Here is a 27,816-nt window from a genome sequence, read left to right as displayed (position 1 = left end):
TACCCCCTATAGGTAACCAATCTGTTTCCGGTTTAACCTTCCTATATGTCTTTTGCATAAAATGAGTAAATATACATCTATTTTCTTATATCACCTTCTGTTTACACGAGAGGGAACACACTGTCAACATGTCCTTTGTACTCCACTTTCACCACTTAAGGATATATCCTGGAAATCACTCCATATCAGTTATTACCCTCAGTTTTACAGATGAAGAGACAGGCTTAAAGAGGTCAAATAACTTGCTCAAGGTCACACACTAAGTAAGGAGGAAAGCCAGATTTGAACCCAAGAAATGTTGACTCCAAAAGTCCATGTTCCTTCTACTACATCAGAGTTTCTCATCCACAGTTCCTGGCATATTTTGGGGGGATCTCTAAGTTCTTTGATTTCTCTTAGATCATTTAAAAAATTAATACCTGTATGTTCTAGATCATCTGGATGACTGCCTTATAACCAAGCACTGCCAGGCATTTCATTGCCCGTAGGCTCTGAAAATCACACAGCAGCCTAAAGTGAAAACCCTCAAAACCGTGAGGCGTGGAAAGCGGTAGGAGACGGGGTACCTACCGGGCTGTGGCCCTGGCTTGTAGTTCGGAGAAGGCAGCATGGCCCTGTACCATGTGGTCTATCTGAAAAACAAGAGACATGGGTCAGTTTTATAGTTTCTCTAATCTATGTGGAAGCTGGAAAAAATACAGTAAAATGTGTTTCTTTCAACTCTTTGTCCACACAGGATCTAAGAATGGTAAAATGCTAACTCAGCGAGAGTGTCTCAGCTCTTTCAGAAACCTAGCTTTGCCTAACCTAGCGCTGGCCTCCTGGATTTACAAAACAAAGACATTTAAAGAGAAGAGTACCAGGAAATGAAACTCCCAAGATTGAACTGGTAGCAGCAGGTAGTATCAGGTCCAAGAATGAGCGAGGAGAGGAGTCAGAAGGAGGGGTAACTCCAGGTAAATGGTGGGGGACCTGGGTGTTAAGTATGAATCTCTGATTCGTACCATTTCCACCTCTTGATCCAGGCTGTCACCCCAGGGCAATGTCAGACCTTGTATTACTCACTCTATCTTACTAATGGAGAAGTTCAATGCAAGAGGCTACGAGGAGGGAGTCTCAGTTAAAAAAAAAAAAAAGGTTGTCCCAAAGCTATCAAGAGAACGTCCACTGATTGAAAAGGTAACACATGAGAAACTGGGACACAGTTCTCCAAGGACAGAAATGTCTGCATTCTGGGGACAACCATCTTCTTCTCATTTGAAATCCCATGTTGAAGATTTTATTCCTTAATGCGCTTGGTAGGTCTGAACAAAATATTATGTAATGTGCTAATGTGCATCAGGAAGAGAAATGCTCCCCACGCTGTTACACTGCTTGGTAGAACACACCCAACACTATGTTTCGGTTCCTGAACATAATCTCTGTATTTTCTCAATGTTTACATGAATCTCCAGGACGCTACAACAACCATTCTGACAGATTTATTTTCAGTCAAACGATGAACCACGTGGCTATTTTGGCCTTATGGAGACAGTCTCTCCAAGCATGTTTCCTGAGAGCTGGGGCTGTCTAAGGAGGAAGAGAATTTGTTCTGGAGGCACAGTGGCTGGGTTTGCATCCTGCTCTGATACTAACTGTGTGACTTTGTGAAAGTCGCTTAACTGCTCTGAGCTTCAATAACTTCCTTTCCCCTCCCCCAGCCTCCTTTTAAAACAGGATTGCTAGGATGTAGAGAGTATCTACCCTAAAGCCAACAATAGTATAAATACTATCACCTACAAGTTATTGACTTATTTACTATACATTAATAGAAAGCTACTCATTTTACACACATTATGTCATTTATTTCTATGATGGTGCTATGAAAAAGATACCACTGTCCACTATGAAATTGAGAAAACTGGGCATAAAAGAGATAAAAAATCTTGCCTAGGGTCACAGGGGAGTAAGTGACAGATCTAGGTCTCTCTGTATCTGAAGTCCTTGTTTTTAACTACTAAGCCACACTGTCTATTAAACTTCCAGGTGTAATATCATTTGTTGAATTCCATTTGTATGCTTCTGCATAACGTTTCAAAATTATATCAAAGCAATTGGTCACTTCAATGGGAAAAACAAAAAACATGCAGGTTTTGAGTATTTATTTCCTACAGGTTCAGCTTTGGGGTACTACAACGAGACACATTCTGGACCTTACAGAGTTTGTATCAGCAAAGCATTTCTTGATTTGATGCTAATTTCTGTGGGAAGCACTTTCAGAGTTCAAAGAAGGGAGATTTAAATGAGTTTCCAGGAGGAAGCACAGAACCTAGCACGTGTGGTACACGCATGGATGCACTTATTTACTGCATGCCTATTGCATTGGCTACTGTGCCTAGCCTCCAGGAATACAGTGGCAAATAAGAAATACAATACATACAATGCATAGTAGCATGAAGTAAGGGATCAATAACTTGGCAATCAGTATATAATTAGGGTAGGTGAGGCTTTAGCTGAGAGTCCAAGAACAGGCAGAGATTGGAGGAGTAAAGGGCTGAAGACAAGGCACGCCAGAGAGGAGGCAGTGAAGAGCAGAGACATGAAGAAGGAGAGACACATACGATCATGGACGTAAGGAGACGAGTCAAGCCCCACGCTTGGCATGTCAGATGCTCAATAAATACCTGTTGAATCAACGTGGGATGCACAAGCCATAACGGAGGCACACCTCGTGCTCACACAGGACCATGGACTTCTTGGCAGCATTTACCACACACTTTACATTTGTGTGGGTCACAATTTGGTCCCAGGGTAATTAATATGTGTGTTAAAGAATAAATGAAGTGGTAGAAATATTGGATGAACGAGAAAGGTTAGGCAGACAATGGATCTTGAAAAATCAGGTAAATGTTTATAGTTTTATCGGATTAGAGACCACAGGAAATTATTTTGACCTGGGGAGGAAAATGAGGCGGAGTCCAGGAAAATTAGTCTGGTAGGGCAGGCAGGAGAGGGAGATGAGCAGGCAGAGAGCAGGAAAGGCAGACACTCTCAGAGGCTGATAGTGGGAGCACAAGGCACAAATTCTCCCTGTCCTTGCTCTGTTGTGGCATGTGTCAAGCTCTTTTACAATTGTTAGTTTACATGTCAGTCTTTTACTTTACACTCTAAGCTCTTTTAATGAAGACCTTCATTATTTCCCACCCCTCAGTGCCAACAACAATGCCCCCCACATGTGAATGCATGAATAAGACACATTTTAAAAAATATATGACACATTTAGTGACTAACCAGTTACAGAATATAAGAAATTCAGAGGCACGGGTGATACTGAATTTTTAAGTCTAAGAGAAGGAAATGTGGCCATATTAATCATGTCTTTTTAATTTTCTGTATTTCTGATGCTTTGCTATCTGGGGCTTTATTAACCTTGGAGAGACTACCTGCCCCTCCCAGGGCTAGCCCATTCCTAGAGATAGTAAAGGACTCCACTCACCTGTGAGCATGCTTTTTATGCAAACTAACTAGTCCAGAGCCCACCTCTTTACCACCTCCTCTATATGCCACTATCTCCCTGCTCTAATCATCCCAAGGCCAGGTACCAGACAAGTAGAGACAACTGTGGTGCTTCCCACCTGGTCCCACGTGGTATGGCAGGCTCCCTCCTCTTAAGAACTGTAACAAACTATCCTTTCAATGACAACCATCTCCTGATCTGTTCGCCTCATCAGACCTCAATAATAATAAAATCTACATTTTAAAACAGGGGCTTAGTGGAAAAAAACATGGGCTTTGGAAACAGGCAGGCATAGGTTCCAATTGGTGGTCTATATTTCTATTCAGTGCTACCTAAGAAAAGCTACTTGACGTCTCAGAGCCTCAGCGCCTACGACTGTAAAATGGGATAATAAAATACGCTTTGCAGACAAGATTGTTGTGAAGGTGTAGTACATAGGTGGCTTTCAGTTCATAACACCTATTAGTCAAAAGAAGGGGGTACCATCAAAAGAGTAAAACTTGTTGAGAGAACAAGATTTCAAATGTCAGCTGCGTTTTGTTAGTTTGTTTTTGTTTTTCACAGCATCTGGTGGGAAAGGCCTACCTACCCTGGTGAGCAAAGAACAAGCCCATTTATCAAATAACTGAGCACTCATTTCCAAAGCCTGGAGTGCCTGTTCCTATGGTTGACCTCTCTATGCACGTTTTAGTCTCTAATGCAGTAAGCACAATATAGAACATAGTGTCCCATTAGTGGTTATTTGTTTTCCAATGGAATAACAAGTTTAAACCACAATGACTGTATTTGCCAAGTGGTTGCCTTAGAAATACATAGACAGTGCTAATCTACCTCTATGACTATTTTCTTGTTTCCCCCATCTTCTCAGATTTCAGCTCTGAGAGCAGGCAGCTGTAAGAGGAGGGAGAAAAGTCCACGAATCACTTGGATAGGTAGGAATATTGAGCTGAATAGTCAGATCTTCTTCAAGATGACTTGTAGGTCTAGATCAAGAGGGAAAGGCCATCTTATAATATATAACTTGGGCAGGATTTTCAGGCCTTCCATTATAAAGGTGGTATCTGTATTTGGAACATGGGCGAAAGACAGATGCAGTACAGTATAACACAGAAATAAAATTTAAAAATGGGTAGTATGAGGTGGCATCTGGCTCACAGATGTATTTTATTTGGGGAACATGTTTTTCAAAATGAGCCAATATTTTAAAATTTGGATATTTCACTTGAAATCCAGATTTTGGTTTCTTTTGAAGAACTGATAAACGGAAGACACTGGGCCACCCATTCCCCCACGGCAAGAGTCAGCTGGAGCTGAGTGGTGACCGATCCCTTGAGAAAGGCCTGCACCCTTCAATCTGTAAGAGGTACCGCTACTCCCTAGCACTTCCCAACAACAGACACTGGATTTCATCAATGTATCATCATGATTGCATGAATGTTTTACTAGTAGCAGAGCTCTATTTCTCTGTGCCCATCTCTGTCAAAGGAAGGACCATGGAATTCAGTGCTAGAGTAGTATGAACTAAAATAAACATTTCTCTGTGGAAGTAAAAACAAATTTTTTACTTGTCTAGTCTGTTTATTCAGTTATGCTGTCTGACTCCTTCAGGTATTTGAGTTTTTGACCCTTGATATGGCAGACAGAACACACACAAGGAATCCTGAGACCTGAGTTCAGTTCTGGCTCAGGGCTTGATCCTGGACAAGACCATTTCTAACCATCTCTCTAAAATGTTTAATAATTTAATATTACAAATAACCAACTGTTTGTAAAATTACACAAAGAACTACACTGCCTGAGCTATTAAAACTGTTGGCAGAGAGTTCACAGGACAAGAAAAACACATGAAGGCAAACTTAGAGTTTAAGAATTGTAAGTTCTATGACGATTTTGCTAAGACAAGGCTACCTGCTGCGTGGTGGGTTTTCTCTTTTAAAATCAGTTTTATGTATCAGTCTTGAGGCTGTTACCTTGCTTTGCAGATAAAGAAATCACTAGGCTCAGAGAAATGTTCCTCATTTGTCACGACTGCCTTTTTTCATTTGTATTTACCTGTAATGGCACTTTTCTCATCTAAGCTATTCCAACTCTTTACTTAACTAGTCTTCTTATCTCGAAGTGAAAACATTTTGCCTGATTTTCCCCAGCCTTAAAATTCTCGTGAACATCTAATGAAGGAAGAAAGTCCGATCTAGACAATTTCTTTTATGCTGCTGTAAAGGATTGTGGGCTTTCATAATGAACAATTCCTAAGAACAACAGACATTCCTGAAAGAAAATACAAACTTGTTTTTTACCACTTTAACTCTCGTTTTGCTTAGAACAACTTCACCTGCAAGTGGATAAATTCTGACTTAATGCAGGAGTAGTTTAGTCAGTCATGACTGAAAATGACTAGTTGGTAGCTCTGTATATTTTCACAGTTTGCTATGTAGTTCACTTATTCATGAAACAAATGTGCTATATGGCTACATTGTGTTAGGCATCATTCAAATAATTCAGGATACCAAGATAAACGCAAGTCACTGCTCTCACAAAGCTCTGCCTAGGAGTAGAAAATGGGCAAATATTCAAACACAGTCTGGATCAATAAGGTTCTTTATAGATTCAGTAAATGTTACTTGAACACCTGCTCTGCTCTAGTCATAGTAAGTAAGGGGATTCACTAATATTTAAGACAAACTGTCCACATGGAGATTACATTATACTGAAAGACAGAGACAGTCAACAAATACATATAATAATTAGAGATAGTGATTAATGATTTGAAGGAAATAGGTTACTGTAATAAGGACACTAACTTTAGACAGAGGGTTCAGGGAAGACCTGAGGGTGAAATTTAAGCTGAGACATAATGAAAAAAGGAAAAAGGAGAAAAAAAAAGAACCAATAATTTTCAAGGAAAGAGAATAACGAATGCAAAGATTCTGCAGTAGGGAAGAGCTTCAGATGGTCTAGGAATTGACAGGAGTCCAGTGAGACCAGACTGGAGTAAGAGAGTAGAAAAGTTGCGTAAAATGAGAACAGAGAGATAGGACGTGGGGCAAATCAAGCAAAGACTTTGGATTTTATTCCAAGTACAATGGGATGACCCAGATGGATTTCAATCAGGGGAGTAACCTAATCCTATTTGCTTTAAAAGAATCATTTAGAGGTCCACTTCTTATAATGGCTGAATAGTTCATATCATATCAATTCTCCCACAGATAACAATTATAAATACCAATCAAAATATATCAAATAATTATCTGAAGACACTGGGAAGTTACCAAAATCAGGTAGAAGCTGGAGTAGAGTAGACACGTAGAAGGAAAAAAAAAAATCACTATGTATCGTTTCCTGATTTTACAGATTTTTGCCTGAGGGCAGGCTCCAATCAGAGACATGCAAGGCAGCTAATACTGAGATAGAAATATACAGCCTTCCTGGACAAGAAATGAGAGGTCAAGCTCAAGGCAATTACAGCAGCAAGAAAGTAAAGGCTGGGGAGATCTCAGAAGGGAGAGAGCCATAGAAAGAGAGCTCAGCACTGTGTATATAAATGCTACCCCACTGTCTGGATGATCTCTGAATTACATTCTAAGTAGCCCAGCTAAGGATAAATGAACTCAGGAGAGATTTTAGTAGGTGCCCATCACAGGAGAGACAAAATCTGCAGTTTATGTTGAGCCAACTAAACTACCTGCTAAAACAAAAAAAGTCAATACTCTTCAGAGAAATAGCAATAATTCAGTGTCTTAGAATATATTAATCATAATGTTCAAAATATGACCCCATATTACTAGACATGGAGAAATAGAAAAATTAATCCATACTTAAGAGAAAGTCATTTAATGGACAATGACCCTGAGATGACACAGATATTAGAATTAGAAGACAAGAATTCTACAGCTGGTAGTTTAACAGTATTTAAGAATGTAAAGGATAATTTTCTCATAATTAATACACAGATAGAAAATAGCAAAGAAACAGAAACTATTAAAAATGGAAAATTCTTGTATTGGGTAAGGGGGGTGGGGGGTGGGGGGTGGGAGATGAGGGTAAGGGGGATCAAATATATGGTGATGGAAGGAGAACTGACTCTGGGTGATGAACACACAACGGGATTTATAGATGATGTAATACAGAATTGTACACCTGAAATCTATGTAATTTTACTAACAATTGTCACCTCAATAAATTTAATAAAAAGAAAAAAAAAAAAAGGAAAATTCTTGTATTGGTAAATATAGTATCTGAAATAAATATTTAGTGGATAGGCCTAGCAGCTAATTGGAGATGACACAAAGAAGAGTCAATAATCTTGAAAACAGACCAACAGAAAGAGTATCTAACTGAGAGCAAGAGGGAGAGGGAGAGCAAGAGTGAGAGAGAGAGGAAGAAAAGGAAAACAGAATTCCTTAGGGACCTGTGGACTAAAAGCCAAAGGTCTCAAATACGTGTACTTAGAGTCAAGTCACAGTACAAAGAATGAGAGCAAATGGGGGCAGAAAAAGATACTTAAATAAATAAATGCTGAAAATTTCCCCAATTTGGTGAAAGACAGCAATTTACAAATTCAAGAAGTTTAGCAAACCTGGGGGAAGAAGGTTTGAACACCACATCTGAATAATAAATAATAAAAAACCATAATAAAAACCAAAGATTAAGAGAAAACATTGAAAGCAGCCAGAGAAAAACAATACACTACACATAGGGAAAGAACAATACAAATGATGGTGACTTCTCATAAGAAACAGTAGTACTGGAATACAACATATTGGCATCTTTAAGTGCTGAAGGGGAAAAAATAACTGTCAAGAATTGTAAATTGAGAAACATATCTTTCAAGATAGAAGGTAAAATAAAGTCATTAGAAATATAAAAACTAAGATAATTTTTTTTGATAGCAGATCTGCAAGAAATAAAGAAATTCTAAAGGAGTTTCTTCAGGCTGAAGAGAAATACCAAACGGATACTTAAATTTTCAGAAAGAAATTAAAAATAATGGAAATTGTAAATATGTAGGTAAATACAAATATTAACGTTATGTTTTGTTTCTCGGAATTTCTTTCAAATATGTGTGACTGTTTCTAATGGGCTGAATTGTGTCCTCCTAAAATGCAGATGTTGAAGCCCCCATCTCCAGTGTGACTGTATTTGGTGATAGGGGCTTTACAGAGGTAATTAGGTTACCCGAGATCATAAGGGTAGGGCCCTCGTCTCACAGAATTGGTGTCCTTGTAAGAAGAGGAAGGGATACCAGATCTCTCTCTTTACACACATGCACCTGGAAGAAGCCATGTGAGGCCACAGTGAAAAGGTGGTCATCTATAAGCCAGGAAAAGAGCTTTCTGTTGTGTAAGACACTCAGTCTACGATATTTTGCTATGGCAGCCTGAGGAGACTAACACACTGTTTAAAGCAAACAATATAATTACTGTACTGTTGGGTGTACAGCATATGTATATATCACACATGACAATTACAGCATAAAGAGTTGGGGGTGGTAAATAGAACTAAACTGTAGAGTTGAATGCTTCTTATGTCTTACAGGAAGATTAACAATATGCACTCTAAGTAGACTTGCGAAGTTTGGGATGGTTATTATAATTCCTAAAGAAATCATTACAAAAGAGGCAAAAACTAATGCCTAAAAAGCAAATACAGAAATGCAAATGAAATTCTGAAAATTGAAAAATATTTAATTAATCAAAAGAAGGTAGAAAAGAGGAGATAGAGGAAAACAAAAAAACAAAAACAAAACAGAAGTGACGATAGAAACAAAGAGCAAAACAGAGGACCTAAATCCAACCATATTCATCTTTACATTAAATGTAGATAATTTAAACAGTCCCCCAAAAAATCAGAGATTATAAGACTGTACAGAAAAGCAAGACCCAACTATATGCTGCGTGTGGAAGACCACTTTACATAGACCGGGAAAGAGAAAATGGTTGTTTGGCCAATGGTGCTGGGAGTGAAGGTAAAGAAGATGGATTGGTGAGACACACTTTGGAGTCAGAATCAATAGAACATTCTAATGGATTCAATGTGGGCAGAGAAGGGAAAGGAGGAATCAAGAATTAATTCTAATTTTCTGGCTTTAATAAAAATATAAATGATAGTGCTCTTTACTAAGATGAAGACAAATAAGGGAGGATCACCTTAGAGAGGGTATCAGTTCCTACAGTCGGAAAACTGGGCGTAACTCTGGTCTCCTTCCAAGCCCTGCCGCCCTGACATCTACTTGTTCTTCCCCGTGGACAGCAAAGTTATCCTGCAAAAACCCTGACCTCTCTCTTTTCTGCACACTTCACATCCACTCCATCAGGACATTCTGTTGTTGACTCTACCTTCAAAATACATCCCAAATCTGACCACTTTTTACCAGCTCCACTGCCTTCATCCTATCCCTCAGCTGGATTACTGCCTCTTTCTGGTCACCCTGCTTCCATCTCCCCCTTTTCCATCCTAGAGGTTATTCCTAACATAGCAGGCAGTAGATGGAAAGAGCCTTTAAAAACCTAAATCATATCGTATCTCTCTTGCGCTCATTATTCTCCGTGGCTTCCCAATTTATTCAGAGTAAAAGCCAAAATTCACACAGTGGCCAATAACATAGCCCCACTGCCTCTCTGAACTTATTCCCTACAACTCTCATTTTGGTTCACTTTGCTCCTCCATGTGATCTCCTTGCTATTTCTGTAATACCCAGGCAAGCAACCCCCTCAGGATTTTTTCACCGGTTGTTCTCTTGGCCTGGTATGTTCTTCTTCCAGATTTCCTTCCCTTCCTTGTTTGTTTGAATATCACTTCAGTGAGGTCTACCCCGACTGCCTTGTTTAAAATTTCAAATTGCTTTCCTGAATCACAAGCTTTCCTCTATTATTTTTAACAACTTACACGATCCAATAAAATGATTTGTTGCGTTACCGTGTATTATCTCTCTCTTCTTGTGAGAATGTAAGCTTGACAAGGGGACTGATTTTTGGAGGGGGAACAGAGGAGGGTGTTTTATTCACTGCCTTTTCCTCACTCAGAATGGTACCTTGAACACAGCAGGCACTCAATAAATACTGTCTGTGTAAATAAGCATCACTCTAAAGAGGTTTGACTTTATTCTACAGATAATTGGACAGCTACCAAGAGTGAAAGGGTCATATCTATGTTTACAAAGATTGCTTTAGCTGTAATCTTTAGAGAGGGTACTGAGGTCTGAAAGTTGGTGTGCCCCCCCCCCCCCATTCCCAAATTCATACACTGAAATCCTAACCACTGATGTGATGGTATTGGGAGGTGGGCTTTAGGGAGGTGATTAGGTCATGACAGTGATGTTTTCATGAATGGGATTAGTGCCCTTATAAGGTTCTGAAGAGCCCCGAGTTCTCCCCTTCCGCCATGTAAATATACAAGAAGAAGACGGCCCTCTGCAACCTGGAAGAGGACCTTCAGCAGAAACTGACCATGCTGACACCCTGATACAGATGTCTATCCTCTAAAACTCTGAGAAATATATTTCTCTTGTATTTAAGCCACCTAGTCAGTCTATGGCACTTTATGATAGCAGCCCCAACTGTCTAAGACATAGGAGGTAAGTGGGGAAAGAGTAGAAGCAGGAAGGTAATTAGTTGTGCAAGAATCCAAGTAGGACACAAAAAATACAGGGAATGCCCAGGCAGGAGGAGCGAACAGGGAGGCATTTGTTTATGCAGAGCTGGTCTCTGTACCCATGAAGTCTTCCCAATTAGCTAATGTGAAATGCAGGGGACACACCTACGTCTATACATAGATCCTGCTAACACTGATACACAGAGGTTCCTCTCATGGCCTTCCAAAGCCTGCCCACTGTGTTTGCTTTAAAATACTTGAAAAGTATTTTGACAAGAATTGATTCTCAAGGGAATCTACAAGAGAACTCTAAGAAAAACTCAGAAATGCAGATCCACAAAAGTCAGATCCAGTTCTGGAGAGTTCTGGAGCTTCCGGGAGCTGACTCGGGTCTGAAGCACGTCTCTCCCACTTGTAACTGTAAGACCTTAATCAAGTTACCTTACTGTTCTGTTTATTCCATTTATTCACTAGTAAAACTAACACAATAACAATGACCACATAGACAGGCTGTGAAGATCAGATGAAATACTGAATCTTAATAAGGCCTAAAAGTACTTGGCACTTTACAGATGCTCCCAGCAGGCTGTAGGGTTAGTGCAATCTACTATTATGTGCTACAATAAATTATAATTATCAGTTCTACATGCAGCTTTCCCATAAGATAATAAGCTACCGGAGGATAGGAATCAGGTGATAATATTCCTGCCTGGACCAGAGTAATCACAATGAGTGAATGGAAGCAGGGATAAATCACTATCTCCATAACCTGTACAGCACTGTGTACACTGCATGCTCTTCAAAGACCCACTTACGGAAGACTGACTGTCTTCCTGAAGCTGGCTCCAGGCTGATCAGCATTGGTATATGGGAGGAGGCAAACAGGCACTCACAATGACGGATCCTGAAATTGCAAGAGCACAAAGCATCTTGCTACATCGTGACCCTATAGCTCAAGTTCATAAATTTAAATTCTGGGTTCAAACCAACCAAAGGCCACTCTCCACCCAATCCTATTATCTCAGAAAGCCAAAGCCACCATAGGGGCAGCTTGGAAACTTGTCTTCGCCTACCTTCCCCTATACCTCCCTTCAAAAAGTGTCTTCAAGCAAGACTGCGCAGGGTGCCTGGAGAGAGGGACGGCCAAGGTCCAGCTGAAAATAAGCTTCAACACCTGGATGCAGTGATGGCACAGGTTGGTGTTTTGTGAAAAAAGTCTTGGCAAAAGCAGTGTGTTTTGCACAACTGTTCTGGGGAGAGTATTGACAAGCATGAGACAATCCTTGATGGGTTCCTGATTGATGCCATTGAAATCGCTCAGCCATGGGATGCGGGCATGTGTTTCTCTATGAGGAAATAAATATCAGAGGCACAAGCTTGAAGTGAGTGAAAAATGAGTCCAAATCTCAGTCAGATGAAACAGCAAGAATTCCAGAGCCAGAAAAGATCCTAGCCGATTTTTTCTTCAACCTGAAGTTAACCAGATGGACATTTTTTTAAAGTACCGTTCTATTCATACACTTGGAATGAAGAACTAGCTTTGTGATGGAAGATCTGTACTTAATTGTAAAATTGACATAAAATGTCTATTTTTCAAATCTAGAGTTTAGATCATTTTTTGTTTTTCTTTTTCCTTCCCTCTCTCCTCCTTTACTTCTCTTTTCCTCTCACTTCTCCTCTCTTCTGCTGTAGGTGCATGTTTACAATATGCTATGGACAATGTGATAACGGAACCAGACACTCTCAGGGCATGTGAGAGATGGTGCACATAGGAAACAAAACATAAGTGATGTAACTTCCCCTTACAGCGTCCTACATGACAACAATGTGTTGTAAAACCAGAGATGAGAATTCACAAAACAAAAAAAAAGGGGAAAGGAAAGGTGAACAGCAAGGGAACCATATAAAAAGGCCGTTATTAGTGCAAAGGTAATCTCTCCAGGCTGTGGTTACTACTCTGAGCTTCAATTCCGCACCTGTAAAATACGGACAATAACTGTTACTACCTCATGGGCATTTCGAGAGGATTAAATGAGATAGTACATGGAAAGCTCTTGGAATGGAGACTGGGAAATAAGTCTTCAAAATAAATATTAGACATAGCGATTATTATGAATATCATTCAAGGATTAACAAGATTATATATACAAATCCTTCCCACAGATAAACACACTCAATAAGGTGCAATTATTGTTGATATTATTATTACAGTCACTATTGTTACTCTTATTTTAACTCTTTATTTTATAGGTGGTTTCTGACTCTTTGCTTGGTATCTCTGGACTGATGCTTTAGTGGACAGTCTGCTTTATTCTTGATTCAGATTTTGCCCCATTATGTTGGCTTATAGATTTCTTAAGATTTCCCACTCTGGAAGCCATGAGTCGATCGTGCCTTATCCATATGTCCAAGGAAACTACATACGGAGAATTGCCCAAACTGGAACTTCAAATGCAGCTTGATTGGTTGACGGTGCACAAACAACTAACTACATAAAAGCCAACAATTCCCATGACTCCTCTGGAAAACCATCATGGACTATATGAAGGATTTTTAATGGCAAAAAAGGAGGTTACATTTTTTTATTTAAATTCAGGCTCAGGAAAGAGGAGTGCCCAATTCTTCTCTATGGAGATACATCATAAAGTTTGGGCAAAGATGGCTTATATCCATAGCAACAGAGCAAACTTTGAGCCAAATGCTGGGAAAAGCATTTCCAAACTGACACAGATGTTCAATTTGCATACTAAGTCTCCGAAAATCTGTTGATGGACAGCTTCATGGACAATGCATCCGGCACAAAGACTTGGTTTACGGGATCATTATGCTTGTTAAAAAAGCCTTTGGGCTGTGTCATCTATGAGCTCTGAGTCTGCTAAGGATGATTACACCATGATGCGGGGGTGAAAACGGCTTTCTTTCAGGAATGGGTTTTCAATGTGTCACAGAAAGTGAATGGATATTTAAATTGAAAGTTGTATAAATACATGGCACTAGTTTAAATAGGAGAACGTAAAGCTTCATTCCCACTGCACCTTAGGCATACAGTGATGTCTTACTTCTTGACTTTCCTAGCACTGGTTATTAAGACCAAATGGATGCTATTTATTTTAGACTCACTGAGTTTCCCTACTATGTAAGGAGCTCTTTAAAACAGGGAGTGCTGGGGATCTAATTCATTTCATTCATCTCTGTACCTGCCACAGGAGCAGAGGCAGAGAACAGGCTCTCTGAAGCTAGCATTCACCTTTGCTTCCTCTGACTCTGAAAGGGACTTTGAGGCAGCTAAGTAGAAAACAGTTAATACACTAAGAAACAGAAACTAACGGTTATTGGCATCCCCATCCAGCTTTGGAGCCGCTCACTTTTAATTTGACTGACCTTTGAGAAGAGCTTCTGGGAAGACCAGGCCATACACAGATGATTTCAATATAACGTAGTAAATGTGAGGTTGGGTAATTGAAGTTCGGTCTCATATTCTCTTGCCTTGCACACCTAATCCCTGCGAGGCCTGCCAATCTCCTGAGCTCAGTTCTCAATCATTGGCACTGTCCTCATTCAAGCCCTCATGGCTTTTTGTCTGAGGCCTAACCTACTAAAACCGTTCTCCCTGCCTCCTCACTGCTGCTAACCAGAGTTTTTATGACTGAGATCTGAACATGCCTGTCCATTCTTCCAACCTTTCACTGGTTCCCCTTGGTCTTGGTCTACTAGATGCAGTTCAATTCCTCAGCATGCTTTACAGGGAATCGTTATGATGTGGTCCCTGCCCAGCTCTCTAATTTTTTATTGCAAGTCATTCTTCTAAGAAAAGTTTATGCCACAGCTGAAATTCTGGACTATTTGCAATTACCCTCAAACATGCCTTGTTATTTTCACTCCATCTCTTTGTTCCTGTGCCAGTTCTCCTGCCTTGAAGAGTAGTCCTGCCCTTCTGTGCCTGGGTTGTTCCTAGTTATCTTTGAAGGCTCAGCACAAATGCCTTCTCCCCTGCAAAGAGTTTCTTAGCCCTGCTCCGTGCCAACTCTGTGCCTTGTGCCTCTGGCACTTTTACAGAGCCTCTGTCTTCCCTATTAGACAACTGCATGCATTCAACACGTCTTTATCAAGTACCTTTTAAGAACCAGGCACTGAGCCGGATAGGAGGAGAAGTATGACATGACACTTACCTTTAAGGAGCGCATGGATTTCTGGAAAAGACCGATTCGTAAACCAGTGAGAATAACAGAATGTGATAAGAAGTGGAGTTGCACCTTAAAGGATGAGTAAAATGATCAAGGTGATAAAGAACTCTCCAAGCAGGCGCAGAAGCATATACCAGGCACAGAGGAGTGGCATAACATGAGCCATGGGGAGCTGTGAGTAGGGGAACCTAGCCCTAGTGATAAGTCCATGTATGGGACTGGAGGGGGGCCACCACAAAGGGAGTGATGCATGCACGAAACTATTTGAACTGTGTCCCAAGGGCGATGTGGAACCACCGAAGGATTTGGGCTGGAGAGTAACACGGTGCTTTTTACAAAGTACAATATCACTCTCGCTGCCATGAGAAAAATGGATTGTTGTGTGAAAGACAGATGACAGGATGGGTTAGTCATCATTGCCTGAACCAACATTCATGCCTCTGGCAAACACGAGCTGCGTATGCACCGTATACTAGGCTGTACACTAAGAGAAAATGAATTCTTCTGATTTAGGATCCTGCAAATCTTCCAGATACTTGGGATATGGGTAGTGTGACAAAATGAGCTAGTCAACAGTATAAACACATTAAAGACTATAATGAAAATGTGTCAACTTACCAGTTTTCCAGTAACACTCTGTCCACCTTCATTCAGCCAGAACTCAGGAACCATGGCTGAGAAATAAGGGCCCCAGACTCCTGGTACAAAAATTGGGTCTTTGCTGATCTGGAAAGAAAGGGGCAACATATGTGAACATATCAACTCTGAAGGTTAGAAGGAGCCTTCTCCTCATCTTATGTTTCTATGACCATAGAATTCAGCTTCTTCTTCTTTTTTTTTTCTTATTGCCATTTTATTGTTCATATTTTTTATTTATTTTATTTTTTTTTCTTTTGTCTTAAAGAATTCTCTCTAACATTCCTTGTAATACTGGTTTGGCGGGGAGGAACTCCTGTAGCTTTTTCCTGTCTGGGAAGCTTTTCATGTATCCTTCCATTCTAAATGACAGCTGTGCGGGATAGAGTAGTCTTGCTTGTAGGTCCTTGCTTTTCATCACTTTGAATTATTTCCTGCCAATCCCTTTTGGCCTGTCAGCTTCTTATTAAATACCTTTTTTGGTGGGGAAGTCACTCCCTCCAAAGGAAGGGCATGGCTTCATCTCTGGAAACCTTTCTGAAAAATTCATTTAGATGCCAAGGTAGCAAAAGAGATCATTTTGGAAAGAAAGTGACAAGGCATTTCCTTGCTGGCTCCCTCTATGTGGTAAACTGATTGCAAAAATGGTCCCCATTGCTACCAGTCCCAGTATCTACCTCCTTTGCAAAGCGACTGAGCAACTCCTCTCATGGAGAAGTGGAGACCCACCCCTTAAATCTGGGTCAACCTTGTGACTTGTTTTGGCCAATAAAATGAGGTGGAAGTGACACTACGCCAGTTTTCCAGGCCTATGCCTCAAGAGGCCTGTCTGCTTCTCTCCTCCTCTTCTTGCTCCTCTACCTTTGTTGTAAGACCATTCCCAGGCTAGCCTGCTGGATGGAAAGACGTGCAACAATGCTGAGCCAGCCCCACTGTTGCAGGGGATGCTTCACATTTATGAGAGAGCCCAAACAAAATCAGCAAATACTCCTGGTCGACCAGCAGCTAACAAGCCCAGATCACCAGAATCACCCAGCCATCTGATAAATTTAGGAATAAAAATACATGTGTTACTGTATGTCACTGAGATATTGTGTTTGTTTGTTGCCTAGCATTTTTGTGGTAATAGATAATGGATACAGTTCCTTCCTTCTACAAATACTCACTAGCCGTCTAATTGCATGCCATCTCTCTTTTAGGTGCTGGGCACACAGAGATGAATCAGACAGAGTTCTTGTCTTCAAGAAGCTATCCATCTAGAGGGAGCTCCACAAGTAAACAGACAAATAGGATACAGAGTGGTCCATGGGATGGTAAAAACAAACATAAAATGTCATTGAGGGAAGCAGGGAGTGAGGAGTGGCTTCGTAGAGAATGAGACATAAGGTTAGATTTACAGCATTTAGCCAGATGAAGAGGAGTGGGCATTCCAGGTTAAGGAAACAGATGGAACAAAGCCATGTCTGTGTGAGAGATGTGCTCTTAGTATTCAAGATGCTACAACTCCTTTTTGGAGCAGGCCATGGAAGTCCTCTTAGGTATTAGGAAACTGTATCAAGAAATGAGCCAGGACAGACAGGATGGACCATGTGTTAACTCATCTGGAAAAGCACATGCTTCTTATCCATCCAGCAGGGAGGAATGCTGAAGTCACATTCATGGCTGTGGAAAGGCGTTGTTCACGGGTGGGGCGGAAGTTAGGCACACCAGGTCTACTCCTGCATGCCTTGAGGGTAGGCAGAAAATCTAGTCATTCATTTGTTCTACAAATATTTGTTCAGCCCTTCTTATATGCTGGGTCCTATGCCAGGTTCTGGGGATACAGAAACGAACTGAATACCCATAATTTCTGCCCTCATGACACTTATAGTCCGGCATTTTAGAACAAGGACAGACCTTCTTTAAATGTCTGGACCCCAACATATCGAGTTCCCTTTTCACTAAACTAGTGAGCGCTCAAATCGCAAGGATTCCCAACCCCTAGATGGAAAGGAGGGAAGGAAAGGCAAGGGAACTACACAATATGGTCAACTTGAAATGTTGTCAAATAAAAATAATTTATGAAAAGGACATTTAAGACCTAAAATAGGGAAAATAACCTCAGGGGCAAAAGACTGGATCCTGTAAGAAAAGAATTCAGCTTACACTGCCATGATCACCCCATTCCTTATTGGTTCAACAGCTGTTTCCTGCATTCTTATTGTGATCCAAGTCTGTGCCAGGCACTGGGAATAAATGGTAAACAAAAGGGCACCACCCCTGCCCTCCTGGAGCCTGCAGTCTTGAGAGGAAGGCAGAACAGGTGACCAACCATTCAGGCCTGGCCAGGATTCCCCTAGGTTTAGCATTGAAAGTCGTGTGCCCTGGAAAGCCCTTCCATCCTAGGCAAACGGGGACAACTAACTGGTCACTCTGAGACAGACATTGATCAAATCATCACAGAAATGTGTAATTACAAACTGCAATAAGTAAATGAAGGAAAACCAAAAGCCACTATGAGAGCACGTAATCTGGTCCGGGGGTCAGGGAAGGCTTTCATGAGGAGCTGATGTTTGAATTAACCTCTGAAACATACACAGGAATTATTCAGGTGGGCGTGAGGGCATGTGTATGTATCTTTGTGTGAGTGTATTTGTGAGTGTGTGATATGGACAGTATTCTGGCCAGAAGGAGCACACACGAAATGGTCTTTACTTTTATCACGGTCTCTGCTGGTGAAAATTTTATCACATGCCAACCCTAGAAACGACTCTCTAAACTGCTTTGGGACAAATAAGAGCAGCTTTGGGATGCATAAGACAGCCCATGTTGACAACGACTTAAGGCTCAGCATTTGGACAGGTAGATGGACACCAACCAAAGTTAGATGATCTCTTTTCATGCCCTGCACCCCTTCCCTTCCAGAATTCATAGCCCCATTTGATAGGTTAGTCTCAGAGAGGCTGAATAAGTTCTCCACGGTCACGTAGTTAGTATTTGGCCAAGGTGGGCTTAGAACCCACGCAGATGTTGGCCTCTATGATACATTTTTTTAAAACTTCTTGTATAAATTGCTTAGAAAGGTCATGTACTGCCTCCCCCATCTCACAATTTAAGCATGTGACTGCATCGGCTGTAGCATAACTTCCTTAGAAGATGATGGTTCTGCTGCTCAGAAACGTCAGGTGAAGGCTTGTCAGGCTCCACCCGGGGAGAGAGTTTTGAGGTGACTCGTGTGTGCTCACACATTTGGAATGACACATGCTTCTCATGAGACATCCTGAGCACAGTAAAGAAACAAAGGTACAGCAACAGACTTCCCAGAGCACTTCCAACCCGTTCCAAGCCCTGTGACGTTGGGGAAGACGAGCAATAGTCGTTTTGAGGGAGAGAGAGAAAAAGAAAAAGAAAATATGTATATTTATGTATGCTTTCATCCCATGTAATAAACCTAAATATTTAAACAACATTTTTGTGAAGGCTCTTTCCATGCAGATGGCCGTCTTGGCCTGGCAGCTCCTCTCTTACCTAAAAGGAGAGAGTTCATTGTACTCGGCTGATGACAGGTGTCCACACAGGACGCTGACCTCCCAGTATGATGGTGCTGCTGGTGGTAACAAGCTAAGGTTGGCTGGGTACTTACTAAAAGTCTTCTTCTCAGCTCATTACAGGAATTCAATCGCTTAATCCTCCTAAAAACCCCGCGGGAAGAGTCTGTCATCATTCCTGTTGTATAGCTGTGTACACAGAGGCAGAGAGTTTAATAGCATGCCCAAGGTTATAAAAATACAACGCAGGCCGGCACCGCACTCGACAGAGTCTATATTTGGCTCCGCCAAAACATGGTCTTATTTCTGGGCTAGCATTTGAATCCTTCATTTGCCTCTCAGGGCAGAAAGCAAGAGCCATTGGAGCCACGTACTCACTCAAACTGAACAAACCTTCGGCCTTGAGCACAAGTAGGTGAGGGAAGCTTCATTTTCGAAAGGCTTTTGATACGTTTCCCTCATACACTTGTGAAGAGCAGAGGACAGAGTGTGGTGGAGTCAAAGTCCCGTCTTGATTCTATTCCCAATTGCCACATTCTAGGCAGGTGAGCTTACGCAAGGCAATCTTTCTGGGCCTCAGTTTCCTCAATGCCAAAGTGGGAGAAATGTGGTGAATCTTGGAGAGCTTTCGTGAAGATTAAGGTTCCTTGAGGAAAGGGGCTATGCCTTATTATTTATTATCTTGTCTTATTATTTTTACAGCCTTGTTGCTGATTTCAGTGCTTGGCATATAGTGTACAACCAAATGTTTTGTTTTACTGTGGGTTTCTTTAATTTTATTTATATCACACATAATTAAAGAATATATCAAATGCCTACATACAGTTTAAACAATACTAAATTGAATGCCTATGTGCCACCACCCATGAAAAACAAAATTATGAAAGGGAACATTGCCAGTACCTTTTAAATACAAATAATTAACTCTATGATTAGCCACAGGTTAACTATTTTCTTGTATTTTGATTAATGTTCTAGCTCTTTCAAGTAATTTTTAATCTGGATTTGAACATGCCCCATAATAAACAATCCTACCAAGTTTATATTAGGTTGGTGCAAAAGTAATTGCAGTTTTTACAATTATTTTCAACCTTTTAAACCTCAATTACTTTTACACCAACCTAATACCATCTGAAAAGATAAGCTTCACTTCTGTATCTTTTACTTCATTATTAAGAATATTGACTATACAAGACCAGTGATGATTCTAGATACCTCCTTACATGGTTGGAATTACTTTTGGCTGTGGTCATTCAACATGGTCAACTGACTGTTCCCTCATACAAGCTTCATTTCAAGGGGAACTAATGCTTATTTGGTATTTAACATATAATAAGCTTTTTATAAGTGACAGCTTATTTCATCCTCATGAAAGCTCTCCAAGATTCACCACATTTCTCCCACTTTGGAATTGAGGAAACCGAGGCCCAGAAAGATTGCCTTGCGTAAGCTCACCTGCCTAGAACGTGGCAATTGGGAATAGAATCAGGATGGGACTTTGACTCCACCACACTCTGTCCTCTGCTCTTCACAAGTGCATCAGGGAAACTTATCAAAAGCCTTTCGGAAATGAAGCTTCCCTCACCTACTTGTGCTCAAGGCCGAAGGTTTGTTCAGTTTGAGTGAGTACGTGGCTCCAATGGCTCTTGCTTTCTGCCCTGAGAGGCAAATGAAGGATTCAAATGGGAGCCCAGAAGTAAGACCATGTTTTGGCGGAGCCAAATATAGACTCTGTCGAGTGCGGTGCCAGCCTGCATTGTATTTTTATAACCTTGGGCATGCTATTAAACTCTGACTGAGAAGACAGAGGTGGAGGGAAAAAGAATGAAACCAAAACGTGCCAAGTGCTACAGTAAGGAGGGGAATGTGGTAGGAGCCCAAACTGCCTGAAAGAAGAGTGAGCATTGAGGAGGTGGCCACACTGGAGCTAAGCCTTGAAGCAGGAGTGTTTCCCTAGGTGGAGAGGGAGGGCATCCCAGGCAGAAAAGGGTTGTGCGAGCAAGACTCAGAGTAACAAAGCTGTACAAGCATCTTGATTTTCATGAGGGGTTAACGTGCTGCATTTTACTTTAAATTAAAAAATCATATGGTTTGAAGGATGGGTATATTTTTGCATCAACATACTCTACTGCTCATCAAAAAATCAGCTTTTGAAAAGCTGTGGCTGGGAAAAAGCCTCAGTGAAACCACCCTTTAAGGCAGGCAACAGTAATAAGAAATAATAATATAGAAATATAAGAAGAAATAATAAAATAGTAATTGCTAACAGTCACCGTGGGCTTATTATGTGCCAAAGACTCTTCAGGCTCTTTACAGACACTGTCCCATATACTACTCTTGACAACTTAGTGAGACGGGTCCTATTATTATACTTACTCCACTAATGAGGCAATCTAAGCTGAAGGAGGTCCAACAGCTAGGAAACAGCAGACGTGGAATTTCAGGATCCAAGCAGGATCTCAGCTATGAACTAGCAATTTCTTTCCCTCTCTAGACCTTCTTCTCCTTCTCTATAAGTAAAATTGGATTAGAGATGTTTAATCTCTTTTGTCTTTGAGATCCTCTAAGGTTCCATGACACTGACTCATTCTTCCCCAGCTGGCCAATCAGAACTCTCCACTGCGCTATTTCCACACAGACTCTGCCCTCACTCACATGGCCTGGGGCTCACAGTGTTGCCCTGGGTGGTCTCTTGGGGTTTCTCTTAAGTACCCACTTTGCTCTCCTATGTCTCTCATCTGTGGCCAGGATTATCTAGGGGTTTCTTGATGGTCTACTTCATAGGTTGTATTTAATGGCTCCTATCGATATCATCTTATTTTAGCTGAGTAACTATTCAGCAAATATTTACTGGATACCACACACTGAGTTCAAACTGTTTCAAACATGAAAATATATACAAAGATGGGCATCAGAGCCAGGCAAGAGACATAATCCCTGTCCTCCTGAAGTTTACGATCTAGTAGCAGCTAGAGTGCAGAATGGGCTGGGGGTAACTCAGGTATCGAGTGAGTTGTGAGTGTGTACGTTGGCATTCAGGCTTACAATGACCCTGACAGTACGTCGCGTCAAACCTAGGCAGACCAGCTAAAGAAACAGGCGTGAGGAGGGAGGGTCAGAGAACTGTCCAGGATCACCAGGAGCAGAGGTGGCAGAGCAGGCATTAGAAGCCTCATTCCATGTGCTCCCACCTCTTTTCACGTGCCCAAGCTGGCCCCATTAAGGATGCCACTGGCTGAGTTTCCCCTAAGGCTATGTTACCTGCTCGCACCTCTTTGGGGGACAGATGACTGGGCACAGAGCAGGGAGCTGCTCCAGCACCACCGCTTCTGCCCTCCTCCACCCCACCATGCCCAGGTTGGCCTAAGCCTCTGGCAGAAGCAGGCGGCAGGCTCCAGGCGCCAGCGGTCCTGGGAAGGAACAGGAGGTTTTGTTTTGAGTGCCTCCAGCCAGGTCGGGGATTTTAGAGGGTAGCCGCAAGCATGTGTGGGACTGAGTATTTCCGTGGTGGCTCATCTCTCCTTCCAAATGGACTGTGCTATCATCTTACTAGGAAAAAAAAAAGAACAGAAAAAAAGAAACATTTATACACATTCCACCCAACTCCCAACTCACTACACAGTACAAAAACGAGCATAGGGAACTCTGTTTATGAATGGGGGCTCTAAGCATTCGCCTCTATTTTTGCACTTCTCAGATCAGACTGTAATGCGTGAGTTTGCGTCTCCTATGAAACAGTGAGGAAGCACATCTTCTTACCTTAAAGGCAGTGAACATAGTGTAGTAATATGAGCACAGACAAACCTGGGTTTCAATTCTGTCTGGTTAGGTGGTTTATTCGCTCTGTGCCTTTCAGTCTCTCTGAGACTCATCTATAAATGAGGATAATCTCATCTACCATAGAGTTTTATACAAGTCCTAAGTGGTATAATATATATAAAGATCCCAGGACATAAATGCTCTCAAGAAATGTGAAACAACGGATGGTTTAATTCTAGTCCTTTTTGGAATGGTGGAAAGATCTGGAGCTCAGTGTCCTGGGTTCAGGTCCAACCTCTACCCCTTATTAGCTCTGTCTTTGAAAGACTCTTCTTTCTCTCCCCTCTTGGATTCTCTCCTCTGTGTTCACCTCATTCACCACATCTGTTGGGGGCAGCCCGTCCACTCCCATGCATGTAACGACAATTTTTATGCTACTGAGTCCCAAAATTTTACCCCAAACTCAGGCCTTGCTCTTGAGTTCCGTGTTGGACGTCTGACCTGGATGTCTATGAACATGCCCAAAACAGAACTTGCCATCCTTCCCTCCTGGGGTCCCTGTCCCAATGAATGGTACGCCATCTACCCAACCACCAGGGTACCATTCTTGACTTCTTGACTCATTCCTCTCCCTCCTCTGCCCCCCAAATCGGTCACTCTTTTTCAAACATAACCTGTCTGCTTCTCCCCATTAGTCCAGGCCTCTATCACTTCTTGCATGGATTATTGCCAACAGCGATTAAACTGGTGTCCCTGCCATACTGTGTTCCACCTTGTACCCCACAAGCCCCCCTCAGAGACTCCAACGTCCAGATCTTCAGCACAACCATCTTCTCATGCACAAACCTAATCATATCATTTCCCCCACTGAAGTCCTTCAGATGTTCCCCATGGCATGTGAGACTCTTCCGCTCCGGCTTTCATCTGTTTGTCTGGCCTAATCACACTCGTTACCGTTTCTCTATCCTTTGCCCCCATCATGTTTTACTGCAACAAGCCCATCATAGCCTACAAATTCCCTAAGTGTGCCATTTTCTTTCTCATCTCTGCATCTTCATAAATGCTCCTCTCTTTATCTAAAACGCATTCCCTCTCCCCTTCCCCTGACTAACCCTTACATGTCCTTTGATGACACTCTGCTCAAAATCAGCTGCTCTGGGAAGCTTTTTCTGAACCCTGACGTCTACTCCCAAGCTGGGTTAGGTGCTGCTCCCTGCATCTTCCCTTAACTCTGTGAACTTCCATACACATGTTACAGGTATATAAGTGTACATGCCTGGATCTATAAATATACACGTAACGTGTACTTGATATATAATATGTACATAATATCCCTTGTAAACTAAATCACCACACAAATGCAGGACATGGCTAAAATTATCATTAATAGAACAATGTCACTGATATTAAGAGCAATAATAGATTAGAACACATGTCTAGTCACCTGTAGTGGCACATGATTAATAAAGCTCAGGCTTGCCAAACTTTCCTCTCCACTATTTGGAGGTTTCTGAAAGGTTAAGAGTTCTCCAATAAAGGTTTTGCTCTTCCTAGAAACCCAATCCCTTTAGTTCAGTTTGAGCAAGACAAGAACACATGAAACCTTTTCACAGACATCACCTGGGGCTTAGCAGTTTGAGCAGGGAGGGCACTGAGCAGGTCTGTCACCCAACCAAACAGTCCCCAAATTTGGGATGGAGGGAGGCAGCCAAATATTGCCTGCCATGTCCTGAATGATTTTCAAAGCACTCTGGACTCCTTAAACCCTGAATTCCTCATTCTTCGTCATTCTGAAACCCATATGTGATCACAATAGAAATGGAATCCATATGTTTCTCATTCACTTCTACTTAAACACACCCAAAGTTGCTTTGCAAGAGAGATGGAATAGCCAAGAAGACTTTGAGACCTTCTTAAAATTTTCCCCAATTTTCTTTCTTCCACGGACCAGAAGTCATACTTGGCCATCTCTACACACATCTGACTGGCTCCAGTGAGCTCAGACTGGCTTCCAGCTTTGAGCTGCGTGACTCCCAAGATATAAAATCATATGTTGCATCTTTTTCACAGCCCAAACAATTCTGTGGTGGGTAAACAACTGTTGGTCTCTTCTGTGGATCCTGTAAGTGAGGCGGGCCGGGGGTGGGGGTGGGGGTGAGGGCGGGAGCTAGTGGAGAGGAAGCGAGCTCTGCATTGTATTCATCAGAATGGATTCTTAGCTCTGCGGCTCTGATGTCACATAGTGAGTCAGACTTTCAGAGTCAGAACCCTGTTCTCTCCTTCTGTTACATGGCCAGGAGTGAGAGCATAGTACCAATTATTAAGGGGTTCTCAGGTATGACCCAACCAATGCTCCGTTTTGATTCTACACTAGCTGTTAGGGAAAAAAGCTACCTCTTACAGACCTCAGGATTCAGTTGAAAAGACCCCTGGGGGCAGCCCCCGCCAGCCAAGGCTGACCAGCAGGTGCAGAGAAGGATGACACAGCCCTTCTCCTGCAACAGCACGTGGCAGGCACCCCATCACACAGTGCCCGGTCAGACGTCTCATCTTTGCCCACTGAATCACAGACACTTTCTCTTCCTGCCCTGCTCCTGCCCAGTTTCTACGTTTCCCTCATCACAGCCTTTTGCTTTGACACAGTGTCTGGCCTCAGATACCGTCTCATAAATCTGACCACAGACTTAGAATTTCTGGTTTGACTCAATGGTCTGCCTTACTTTGCTGTGCGACCTTGGTCCTTGGGGTGCTCACTTGAAAAATAAGGCAAATAGGGCCTGTTTTACAGATGTGTGAAGATGACATGCGGCACAGTCTATTATAGGCTTTGGTGCAGTGCCTGGTACATTCAGTGACCCGGGGAAATGCAGCCTGTGTTAATATCATCACCTCCACACTGGCCAAGGTGTACAACTTATTTATGGCTCGGAGTGCACGTGGACGTTTACTTTTAAAAACTAAGATCTGACGCCATCTTGACTAGAATTGTAAAGAGGGGACAGAGGTTGTACTGGGTCTAGAGAAGAGAGAACAAGGTAAGAATCAACACTATTACTCAGATGGGTTCATTCCTAATTGTAAGACCTGTTACTGGGGATACAGACAGTTGAGGCGTCACCCTGTTAAAAGCATATTTAAAGGCAAAGAGAGCCTTGGCTGATTTATATCAGGGATTTTTCTCACAAAAGTCAGAATTTCTGTGCATGTACCTCAGTCACTGCCTTTTGGAACTGCTCCCCAAACAGCACCCACTCCGGCTCCTCAAGTTGAACTCAGGGAAATTTGGGACATGTCCATGCAAGTCTAGACCTGAAGAATCACGATGTGGAGAACTCTTTCTCTCCACTTGTGGCCTAAGAGAAGATGAGAAGGCCAAACTGGCTATACAAAGAGAATTCAAAGCTATGCACAGACACTTGGGTAGCTCCTGTCCTGAGTGACTGCGAGAGTATTATGCACTTAAAAGTATTCATCAAGTGTCAGCTGAGGTGCTTAGGGTGAAGTTTATCCCTTACATATTCTCTATAACAAAGGACTGACTGACAAGAGCATTCAAAAATGGTGATGGCTGGATGAGAGAAGGGCCAGAGAAGAGAGGCGGGGAGACAGGATGCAAAACCCAACAATGTCTACCTAATGTAAGTGGCACATGCTCCAGCATCCAAAGCAGACAACCGATCATGTCCCTCCTTCCTTCCTGCCATTTCTGCATCCGGTGTGCCAGGGAGCCACTGCAATCAGCTGAAGTAACGTGTGCTCTGAAGCCTCTGTCATCCCCACAGGGACACTGCCACATACATTCCCCCATGTAAGACACTGGGCAAACCTGTGTTACACCCAGTTTTGATGGAGAAGGGAATCCAGCTGCACAGACATGAACTCAAGGTCCCAGGCTTAACAAACAGAACAAAACTAGGATTTAAACTCAGATCTGATTCAAAAGCCCGCACCCTCCCCGAGACTCTTTTTTAGAGAAAACAAATAGGTGGTACGTAGCAGAGGCCAAGGCGCAGCAGGCAGAGAGCGCCTTCTTCTATGGGGTCTGGGCGAGCCCAGCTCCTCCTGCGTCCTCAATGGAATATGTGCCTTGCAGATTCAAGGGGCATCATGGGATTTGCCTGAGATGGGGGGGAGGAATAGGGGGAAGAGGGGGGAAGAGGAGGGGGAGAGAGGGGAGAGAGAGGGGAGAGGGGGAGACAGGAAGAGAGGGGAGAGAGAAAGGGGTTGAGGAAGGGGAGAGAGGGGGAGAAAGAAGGAGAGAGGGAGAGAGAGGAGAGGGGGAGACAGGAGGAGAGAGGGGAGAGAGGAATACAGAGAGAGAGAAGGGGAGAGGAGAGGAGGTTGGGGAGAGAGTGGGAGGGGGAGAGGGGGGAGAGAAGAGGGGGGAGAGGGGGCAGACAGGGGGAGAGAGGGGGGAGAGAGGGAGAGAGAGAGAGAGAAAGGGGGGAGAAGAGGGGGGGAGAGAGAGAAAACACACATTCCAGTTCTATCTTCTCCCTCTTCTCCATATTAAATAGCAGTGGAGAACGTTAAGTAAGTCTCATATTTAAAGGAAAAAAAAAGAAACTATTTAAAGATTGTTTTCCTATTTAAATGAGTTCTCATACAACAGAAATGGTTTCTA

At 42.2% G+C, this 27,816-nt stretch overlaps 1 protein-coding gene across 16 annotated transcripts in view; it reads right to left on the bottom strand.

Moving 5' to 3' along the window:
* FGGY (FGGY carbohydrate kinase domain containing) overlaps nucleotides 1-27,816 on the bottom strand; it is a 378,919-nt gene that overhangs the window by 109,050 nt on the left and 242,053 nt on the right. For all 16 annotated transcript variants that reach the window (XM_074334784.1, XM_074334788.1, XM_074334791.1 and 13 more), the window contains 2 exons: nucleotides 15,889-15,996; nucleotides 571-632 (listed from right to left, as the gene is read on the bottom strand). In XM_074334784.1, coding sequence (XP_074190885.1) covers nucleotides 571-632; nucleotides 15,889-15,996 — 170 coding nt within the window. The remainder of the gene's footprint in view (nucleotides 1-570; nucleotides 633-15,888; nucleotides 15,997-27,816) is intronic.

This window comes from Rhinolophus sinicus, linkage group LG06, assembly GCF_036562045.2.
Source record: "Rhinolophus sinicus isolate RSC01 linkage group LG06, ASM3656204v1, whole genome shotgun sequence".
Taxonomy (NCBI): Eukaryota; Metazoa; Chordata; class Mammalia; order Chiroptera; family Rhinolophidae; genus Rhinolophus; species Rhinolophus sinicus.
The sequence above is the reverse complement of the archived record's forward strand: the minus strand, read 5'-3'. Positions and strand labels throughout refer to the sequence as shown.